Source organism: Bison bison, unplaced genomic scaffold (genome assembly GCF_000754665.1).
Source record: "Bison bison bison isolate TAMUID 2011002044 unplaced genomic scaffold, Bison_UMD1.0 scf7180017864495, whole genome shotgun sequence".
In the NCBI taxonomy this organism is placed as follows: domain Eukaryota; kingdom Metazoa; phylum Chordata; class Mammalia; order Artiodactyla; family Bovidae; genus Bison; species Bison bison.
In genome coordinates this window covers 5,959,211-5,968,402 of record NW_011495054.1, presented here as the reverse complement: position 1 = coordinate 5,968,402, position 9,192 = coordinate 5,959,211, and the positions used below count along the sequence as shown (strand labels likewise).

The window sequence follows — 9,192 nt, the reverse complement described above, 5'->3', positions numbered from 1 at the left end:
AACTAGAGTTTCTTTCCCCCACAACTGCTCTGGTTCTACTGAGAAAGGCCTCTCCAGCAATAATGTTTTCCAGGCACCTCCTCCGTCTCCTGGGGCCGCGTGAGGTGGTGAGTGTCACCCCGTTGCCCGGACACTGTACCGACTTTGATAGTTTTCTACACTGAGGTTTGGATTCATATCGTCTGAGTTGCTTTTACTTCTCTATACGAAACTGACTTTGAAGAGATTTTACAGACGACTCCTTTTGTACTCCTCCCCGTGTGCACCGCGGTGGCTGCGGGATACGCAGGGCCTGCCTTGTACTGAAGGCTCGGGGTGGGGAAGCAATTCGTATCTTATTTTTTTCTTAGCACAAGCAGGTGAACGGGGAGCGGCTTTGTTGACTCCCCATCTTTAACTTCATAGCTCTCCGGGACTGTTTTTATAAACTGCTGTATTTCGAACCCCCTTCCTTACTCCCCAGGCCAGCAAGTTCTTCACTGAAACCCACCTGAACGGTGTCTTGCCCTCTGGGGCTGAGAATTCCGAACCTCATCCGTCCTGTTTCTGAGCGGGGAGAGAGGGGGACGTCCACTCTGGGGGTGCCCCTTCCCTGTGTAAGCTGTTAGGAGTGCTCACGCCCCTGTGAACTTTCTGGCCACAAAGAGAACATTATCAGCCTCCCCCCCTGCTACTCTGGGGATCCTTTCTTCTGCCTCCTCAGGAAAGATGGGATCTGATTTTGACCGTTAGTCTTGTTGATTCCACTGGGTGCGTCCCTTCCCCAAACTTCCTGCCTTCCCTGGAGACTGGTGGTGGCCCCCCCCCAGGAGAGAGCCCACCCAGGCTGTTGCCTGGGGGCCTGATAGGATTCTGGGCGGAGGGACAAGAACAGCAGGAGGCAACAGGAAGCCCCCTGAGGATGAGACAGGCAGGGCTGGGGTTCCGGGTCAGTGGAACGGGGCCCCAGTAGGGTCTTAAGTGAGGACAAGCCAGACCCACTCCACCAACCTCATCAGAGGCTGGATGTCCTGAGCCTCTCAGGAGGAGAAGGGGGTCCCTCCTTGGAGGCGGGGCTGGGAGCAGCCTGGGTCTGGGGAGCTCGGCCAGGTCCTGCCACAGGTCTGATGTCTCCACTTCTACTCTTAGGCCTTATTGCTCTGTTTACAGTGACCCACCCCAGACCCCTCCCCTAGAGGAGGATCTGGGGCTTCCAGAGGTTCTACCCTCTGGGTGGATGGTTATTTGATGATTTGATTTTTAATTTTTTTTTCCTCTGTAAACTTATAACCTGGCTTTTTCCCATTTTAATTCCTGTGATTTATGCCAATAAAGTTTGCCATTATTTTCACCGGTGTTAGTGCCATTTCTTTGTAGTCCGAGATGAACAGCTCAGCCCCAGAAGAGAGACCAAACCCTCCCCAGACTCACAGCACCACAGTTTGAGGGTCAATCACTGCAGTTCACTTACCTGAGGCCAAAGCCCTCACGGGGCACTTGTGGGCCTCCTGGCTTCTTACCCACTGCAATTTGCCATGGGTTGCCTCCCATGGGCGCAGGGGTGTGGCCTCCCACTCACAGATGGGAAAGAGGTTCAGAGAGAGCCGATATCCTGTGAACGAGCACAGAGACAGGCTGTGAACCTAGGGCTTGTCTGTGTTCTTACATGTTGACCAGACACACCACCACTGCCCCCTAGTTCTGGCACCATACCTTGGGTGTAGAACCTTCCTTGTTGCAAGTGGATGTGAGAGTTGGACTATAAAGAAAGCTGAGTGCCGAAGAATTGATGCTTTTGAACTGTGGTGTTGGACAAGACTCTTGAGAGTCCCTTAGACTGCAAGGAGATCCAACCCATCCATCCTAAAGGAAATCAGTCCTGAATATTCATTGGAAGGACTGATGCTGAAGCTGAAACTCCAATACTTTGGCCACCTGATGCAAAGAACTGACTCATTTGAAAAGACTGATGCTGGGAAAGATTGAGGGCAGGAGGAGAAAGGGACGACAGAGGATGAGATGGTTGGATGGCATCACCGACTCAATGGATGTGAGTCTGAGTAAACTTTGGGAGTTGGTGATGGACAGGGAGGCCTGGCGTGCTGCAGTCCATGGGGTCACAAAGAGCTGGACACGATTGAGCGACTAAACAGAACTGACTTAATAGTAGAGGATGGGTCTCCACTGCCCCCTGGTGGTCATGTCTGTATTTGCATGCATGCTTTCTCCTTGGCTCTTATCAGAGCCATGACTCCAGTCCTGGGCCTTTGCAAACTTCCTGGACAGTTTTGTAGCTTTGCAGTCTCCCTGTTGTTTGGAATGGTCCTCCAAAAGCCGCATGTCGATTTCAAGTCTGAACCTTGACCATTTCGCATTGAGCTCAGAAGTGAAAATTACCTTCACCCCTCACCCAAAAATCATATTTCCAGCTCATGTTGGACTTACGTAATTGAACAGGTCCACTTCGTTGTAACTGGCTCACTCAACTGTACTTTATGTTTTCCCATGTCAGTAAATAGAGATAGGCATCATTTTTTAATGGCTTCACGGTATTCCATTATATTGATGTACTATAATTAGCGACAATATCATCAGAGGCAGGATGTCCTTGGGAAGTTAATGTGTCAGTATGTATATCCTTGCAAAAGTGCATTTGAAGGAAGACAGCCTTAGGGTTTGGAAGGGACTGTATAGCATAGTGAGACTCATGGGCTTTGAACTTGCTTTTAGGTTTTGGTCCTGAAGCCATCACTTACGAGTTGAGGGACTTGGGTGAATTATTTAACCTCTGTGAATTTCCTTACCAGTAAAATGGTACTAATACTGTATTTCCTTGGGGGTTTGTTGCAAAGATGAACAGCAGTAATGTGCATAAAGTACTTAGTACAATGCTGAGCGTGCAGTAATACCCTGTCACTAAGAAGAGATCTTAGCAGTAATGGACTCCAGCAGTTGTCTATACAGGCTTATCATCAGGAGGCTTGAAAACAATACCAGGGGTTCTAACTTGGTCAAGTTAAAAGGATGGAGTTGGGGAGAATCACCTCTCCCCTTCCCACCCTAGGATCTAAGCTTATTCATTAAAAACATACTTAATGATACAGCACAATAGTTCAAATAAATGTTGAATGAAAGTGTAATAAAATATGTTGACATTAAGTGATCTCCTGCATTCCAGGAACTGTGTTAACACATAACTCACGTAATCCTCATGGGGTGTGAATACTATTATCCTCATTTTACAGATAGGGAAAGAGAGGGTCAGGAAGGTGAAATCACTTCCTAAGATGACCAACCTAGCAAGTGACAGAATAAGGATATGAATTCAGGTTATCTGACTGCAAACTCTGCATCCATTCATTCAACAAATGTTTATTATATGCCCATAGGTGCCAGGCTCACGGCAGAGAGAGAGACAAATTATTTTAGTGTGTTACTAGGTGGAAGTGCTACCAAAAAGTTAAACCGGAGGAAGAGGGAAGTGGGAGTGGTTTTGGGGGTAATTTTGAATAGGGCAATCGGGATAGACCTTCAGCAGGTGATCATTGCGCCAAGACGCGATGGAGGTGTGGATATCGGCAGAAAGCCTTCTAGGAAGAGGGACTAGAGAGTGCATGAGCCCTGAAATGGGAGCGTCACCCAGCCGGGAGGAAATGAGTCAGTAGGCAAGTTAGATGATGGGGTGGAGGTGGGGAACAGATCATGTAGGCCATTTACATTTTAGGTTTTTTCTGGGAGGGAAATGGGGAGACTCGAAAGTATTGAGAGCAGATGAGGAAGTGATCCGACTTAGGTTTAAAGGATCCCTTTGTTTCGATAGGGGGAAGAACAAACTGTAGAGGAGACGAGAGACCATCCTGTTTCTAAAGCATGAGAGTTCTTTCTCAACGTCATACTCTGTAGTTGCGACTTGGCCAGGTGACCAAAGGAAATGTGAACTCAGCTTGTAAATGCTAACTCTACACGGCAGCACCTCCAACCCGGCAGAGGGCAGCAGCTCTGAGAAAGCGCCTCCAGCACACAGCAGTGCCCTCCTTAACTACCTCGTTTAAAAACAGCTTCCTGATGCTTGGAATGGCAGGGATGCCACCCAATGGCTGCCTGCATCTATCCGATTTCTTCAGACAGACGTTGGCTCCAGCCAATAGGCGGGGGGCTCTGCCCGTGGCTTCTGATTGGCTGCTTCGCTCATCTATAAAAGATGCCCGCCGGCGCGCGGCCCTCCTCTCGCCAGGCGTCCTCGTGTGAGGTTCGTCCGTCTCGCTGTGTTGTCACCGGCAACTGTGGCGGGAAGGATGGGGTTATTTGGGGGTTCTTTTGGAGGCTTTTGGGGACCGCGGGGTCCGGCCTCCTTGGTTTGGGGGTGCGGCGGTCACAGCCCTGGCTCGGGGCGGCGGGCGCCCGCGCGTGGCCTACTCCGCGTGTGCCTTGGGCTTGGAGCCCGCCGTGCTGTGGGGACGCGTGTCGGGGTGGCTTGAGCTCCTTTTCTCTCCTCAGTGACATCGTCTTTAAACCCTGCGTGGCAATCCCTGACGCACCGCCGTGATGCCCAGGGAAGACAGGGCGACCTGGAAGTCCAACTACTTCCTTAAGATCATCGTAAGTTTGGGGTAGGCCCCAGCCGCCCACCGTGCTGCCTCGGGCCCAGGCACTAATGGGGACAATCAGCTGGCATGTACTGAGGGCCTACTCCTTAGCTACCACATTAGGTCTTTTTAGGCACATTTCATTTAATTTTCACAATTTCCCGAGATCCATGCCCTTCCCCCTCCCAGTGTTGCAGATAAACAGACTCAGGCAGGTGAAGTGGCTCTTAAGGTGAAGAGCATTCAAGCCCAAGCCTGTTGGAAGTTCAGATAGCACTTGTCCTAATTTTCCTGCCTTGTCACCATCTTTAAGAAGATCTGAGGCGATGAGTGATTCATTATAATGGAGCAAGTTGTTGCCTATTTAGAGCCTGTCAGTCAAGAAACCATGTGAGTTCTTTAATTTAGATGGCCTTGAGTTGGGTCTTCCTGGCCAGAAATGTTAATTACGCTGCTCTTCAAGTCTTAGGATGCGTTGTAGAATTTAGTTCTTTGCGTTCTTCCTCATTTATCATGCAGGTTTTCAGTTTAACAAAAAACTTTGTAAAATGATTATATACACACAGCCTAGGTCCTACAAGTTACTATTTCGTTGTATTTCCTTTATGTTGTATTTTGATTGCTGTAAATCTGACTTGGAACAGTATTTTTTTTTCTGTTAAGGCAGTCATTTAGTGAATCAAACATGCCTCATAATTGGGGAAAGAGCAAAAGTTATAATTAAGTTTTTTTTTTTATTTACCGTAGAAACAGTTACCGTTTATACTCAACAAGCCAGTCTTTGACAAAACTGGTGTTAACTCAGGTGGCCGATAGGAGGAGGAACTGTCCCAATCTCTGTGTCATTTCAAAAGCTTAGAGGAAAGGGTCAGTGAGATGGAAGCTGGTGATTGCGGGATTTGGTTTCTCTTAACCTTTTCCCTCTTTCCTCCTGTGAAACACTGCTTGTTTTTGGCTTGTTTCTGTAGCAACTTCTGGATGATTATCCAAAATGCTTCATTGTGGGAGCAGACAACGTGGGCTCCAAGCAGATGCAGCAGATCCGCATGTCCCTCCGCGGGAAGGCTGTGGTGCTGATGGGCAAGAACACGATGATGCGCAAGGCCATCCGAGGGCATCTGGAAAACAACCCGGCTCTGGAGAAGTCAGTGTCTTTATCCTCTCTTCTCAGTGTCTTCCTCCCTCTTCTTGGAGAGGAATGGTGTTAAAAAGTGACCTTCTCCTGTAAACTTCTCTTCGCAGACTGTTGCCTCACATCCGGGGGAATGTGGGCTTCGTGTTCACCAAGGAGGACCTCACTGAGATCAGGGACATGCTGCTGGCCAACAAGGTAAGGGAGAATCAGGTTGACTGGAGAGACCTTATCATTAATTTGGCTCCTGAAAAGCAACAAAACTGACTGATCTCAGGTTGTGTCTGGAGAGAAGACATCTCACTGTTCACATTTTTTTTTCCCCCATTTTCTCAGGTGCCAGCTGCCGCCCGTGCTGGTGCCATAGCGCCGTGTGAAGTCACTGTGCCGGCCCAGAACACTGGTCTGGGGCCCGAGAAGACCTCCTTCTTCCAGGCTTTAGGCATCACCACGAAGATCTCCAGGGGCACGATTGAAATCCTGGTGAGTGGACCTGGCTTGCCAGTGCTGGCTGGGCCAGCGGTGGGGACTCGGTGGCCTTGGACTTGCCAGACATCCAGGGGTTAACTGCCAACTCCTTGTTCTTCAGAGTGATGTGCAGCTGATTAAGACAGGAGACAAAGTGGGCGCCAGCGAAGCCACGCTGCTGAACATGCTGAACATCTCCCCCTTCTCCTTCGGGCTGGTCATCCAGCAGGTGTTTGACAATGGCAGCATCTACAACCCTGAAGTGCTTGACATCACAGAGGAAACTCTGCATTCCCGCTTCCTGGAGGTACCCGAGGGCCCATTCCAGGCTCTTCCCTTCTCATTAATAGTTGAGAGCGCATCTGGCTTCAGCTGGATCTTGGCAATGCAGCTGACTAGCAGTTTAATAACCAGGAACAGTTGTTTAATCTGTATCTCAGTTTCCTCATCCTTAAAACAGCAATGACAATATAGGATCGTTGAAGGAGCTAATGAATTAATGAGTGTAAGGCCTTGGAACTGTGCTGGGTACACAGTAAGGGCTGTCATTTTAGGGCCTGCAATAAAATGTGAGATTTTGAGTGTCAGTGAGTCAAAAGAGGGATAAGGAAAATGAGGTAATTAATATACAAGTGTTGCCAAGTACCCTACTATCTTGGGAGAAAGGCTCTCTCAGTCCATCCTTAGTCTTGTTTTGCCACTAATACACTCTCTTAACAAAGTGATGCAATATATAATTCCTGTTTTTTTGGACAGATAGACAATTGTAATTACATATACTCTTAACTCTGGTTACTTTTGGAAATCTCAGTAGTGGATGAAATTCACACCTGGAACTAATGTTTTTCTCAGAGTGCCGTGACTGTATATTTTTAAAAAACGGTGGCTTTTGAAGTAAATACCATCGTTATGGTATAGGGAAAACCCTTGTCGAGAATAAGGGCAAAAAGCATTTGTAAATTAAACTGGGTCTGAATTTCACTGCCAGAAGCATTTGGTGTGAGGTGAAGTGTCCTGTGTGAGACTGAGGTACTGAGCAAATCCTGTGTGCCTTTGAGCTCCGCTTCATTGTTTCTTAAGATGTCACGCCTGAAGAGCTAAAGGAATGTTTCCTCCTTCCACAGGGCGTCCGCAATGTTGCCAGCGTGTGCCTGCAGATTGGTTACCCGACCGTCGCATCTGTACCCCATTCTATCATCAATGGGTACAAGCGCGTCCTGGCTTTGTCTGTGGAGACTGATTACACCTTCCCACTTGCTGAAAAGGTACAAAGAACCCACCGGGACCACAGCAAGAATATAGTTGTGCTTCCATCATGGATACCAAAATCCATGCTCAAGTCTGTCATATAATAAAATGGTGTTAGTTAGGTTACATCATTTCTAGGTTACTTAGAATACCTAATCCAGTTTGAATGTTATGTAAGTGTTTATAAATACAATGTAACTTGAGTGTAAATAATTGCTACAATACAGCAAATTCAGTTCTGGAAATCCACCCCCCCCCTTTTTTTTTTGAGTTTTGATCCACAGTTGGTTCAGTCTTTTTAAGTGTGAAACCTTTGGCTACAGAGCGCCAATTGTCTACTTGAAGTTGGGAGGCAGGGGAGATGTGTTCTTGATTTTAGAAATTACGAGATTTAAAGCAGGGATAGTTTAATGGGTAAGAGCTGGGCCTGAGTTCACCAGGCTTATACCCAAGCTGTCCTGCCTGGTTACTTGAGAGGAAGGCTTCACTGACATGGAAGTGGGCCCTTAAACCCAGATCTCTGCAGAGGCAGAAGGGTTGTGGGTAGTAGGGGTGCTAAGATGACCCTTTTGACCGTGAACTTTGCCCTTGCTCTAGGTCAAGGCCTTCTTGGCTGATCCATCTGCCTTTGTGGCTGCTGCCCCTGTGGCTGCTGCCCCCGCTGCTGCCCCTGCTGCCACCACCGCAGCCCCAGCCAAGGTTGAAGCAAAGGAGGAGTCGGAGGAGTCGGACGAGGATATGGGATTCGGTCTTTTTGACTAATCACTAAAAAGCAGCCAACCAGGCCAGCATTATTTGTGAAATGAGAAAATAAAGGCTTACTTCTCTTACGAGTCTCTGAGCTTCTCATTTTGTGCGTTTGAAGGTTATATAGTGCTGTATGCTAGAAACCAAAGGCATGGTAAAATCAGCTTGATTGGAAATTGACATTTGGGTGTCCTCTTCCAAAGTGACACATTGCTCTCCTAGCATCCTATACTTTGTCTCTACCCAGCGGTAACTATATTTGTTAAACTGAAATTTGTCTCCATGACCATCAGGCCACAAGCCTGGGTCACTCAATTTAAGTAGGCTTAGTGTCATACTGAGTTAAGCTGTGTGCTGCCAGGGGTGTTTCAGACTGGGTGGTGCTCCAATTTAGTGGCCACTGTTATTTAAGGAGAGAAAATGTCCTGTAGGTGTTGTGAATCATACATATCACTTACCCTGTACTGGGTCATGAGGTAAGTGCTGGTTGTATCCAGGTCTCAGAAGTGCAAAGGGGCTTCCCAGGTGGCTCAGCAGTAAAGAATCTGCCTGCAACCCAGGAGACTCGGTTTGAATCCCTAGGTCTGGGAGATGCCCTGGGAGGAGGAAATGACAACCCATTCCCTTATTGCCTGGAAAGTCCCATGGACAGGAGCCTGACCTGCTACTAGTCCATCTACCTGCAAAGAGTTGCTTAACTGCTGAGCATGCACACACACAGAAGTTTGAAAGCCATTGCTAATATCAGAGACAAGGACTGATGTGTGCAGATCATATTTAGGTAGAGTTGTCAGGTTTGCATACAGAATAAAATTTAGCCCCAGCCTCCTACCCTGTGGCCTTGTTTTAAGGAGTTGCCCTTGGGCAGCTTCCTCAGCTCCAGAATCTTCTAACATTGGTGCTGGGGTACAAACAACGGGATAAGACACGACTTGGCTGCCTACCTGTTACTGAGTTCAGCCGCTGTCATCAAGGAAACCCCTCTAGCAAACAAGTAGGCCACACTTATGTAAAACTGTCTTCACACAGGAG

At 48.0% G+C, this 9,192-nt stretch overlaps 1 protein-coding gene and 1 long non-coding RNA gene across 2 annotated transcripts; one reads left to right on the top strand and one right to left on the bottom strand.

Annotated features, from left to right (window-relative positions):
* Positions 1-4,185: 4,185 nt before the first annotated feature.
* On the top strand, positions 4,186-8,246 carry RPLP0 (ribosomal protein, large, P0). Its single transcript, XM_010828614.1, has 8 exons — positions 4,186-4,228; positions 4,477-4,578; positions 5,534-5,709; positions 5,808-5,895; positions 6,034-6,180; positions 6,287-6,472; positions 7,290-7,430; positions 8,011-8,246. The coding sequence occupies exons 2-8, from the start codon at positions 4,525-4,527 to the stop codon at positions 8,173-8,175; spliced, it is 957 nt and encodes a 318-aa protein (XP_010826916.1). The 5' UTR covers positions 4,186-4,228; positions 4,477-4,524; the 3' UTR covers positions 8,176-8,246.
* Positions 6,479-9,185, bottom strand: LOC104980047. Its single transcript, XR_824215.1, has 3 exons — positions 9,105-9,185; positions 8,619-8,756; positions 6,479-6,722 (listed from the first exon to the last, which is right to left on the bottom strand). It is a non-coding gene; the product is annotated as an uncharacterized LOC104980047 (long non-coding RNA).
* Between the last annotated feature and the right edge of the window lie 7 nt (positions 9,186-9,192).

What these genes read in the sequence shown, in the direction of transcription:
- RPLP0 (XM_010828614.1), top strand. Translation starts at nt 4,525, where the DNA reads ATGCCCAGGGAAGACAGGGCGACCTGGAAGTCCAACTACTTCCTTAAG. An exon ending in ACATGCTGCTGGCCAACAAG is followed by an intron (nt 5,896 to 6,033) that starts GTAAGGGAGAAT and finishes CCATTTTCTCAG; the next exon opens with GTGCCAGCTGCCGCCCGTGC. An exon ending in GGGGCACGATTGAAATCCTG is followed by an intron (nt 6,181 to 6,286) that starts GTGAGTGGACCT and finishes CTTGTTCTTCAG; the next exon opens with AGTGATGTGCAGCTGATTAA.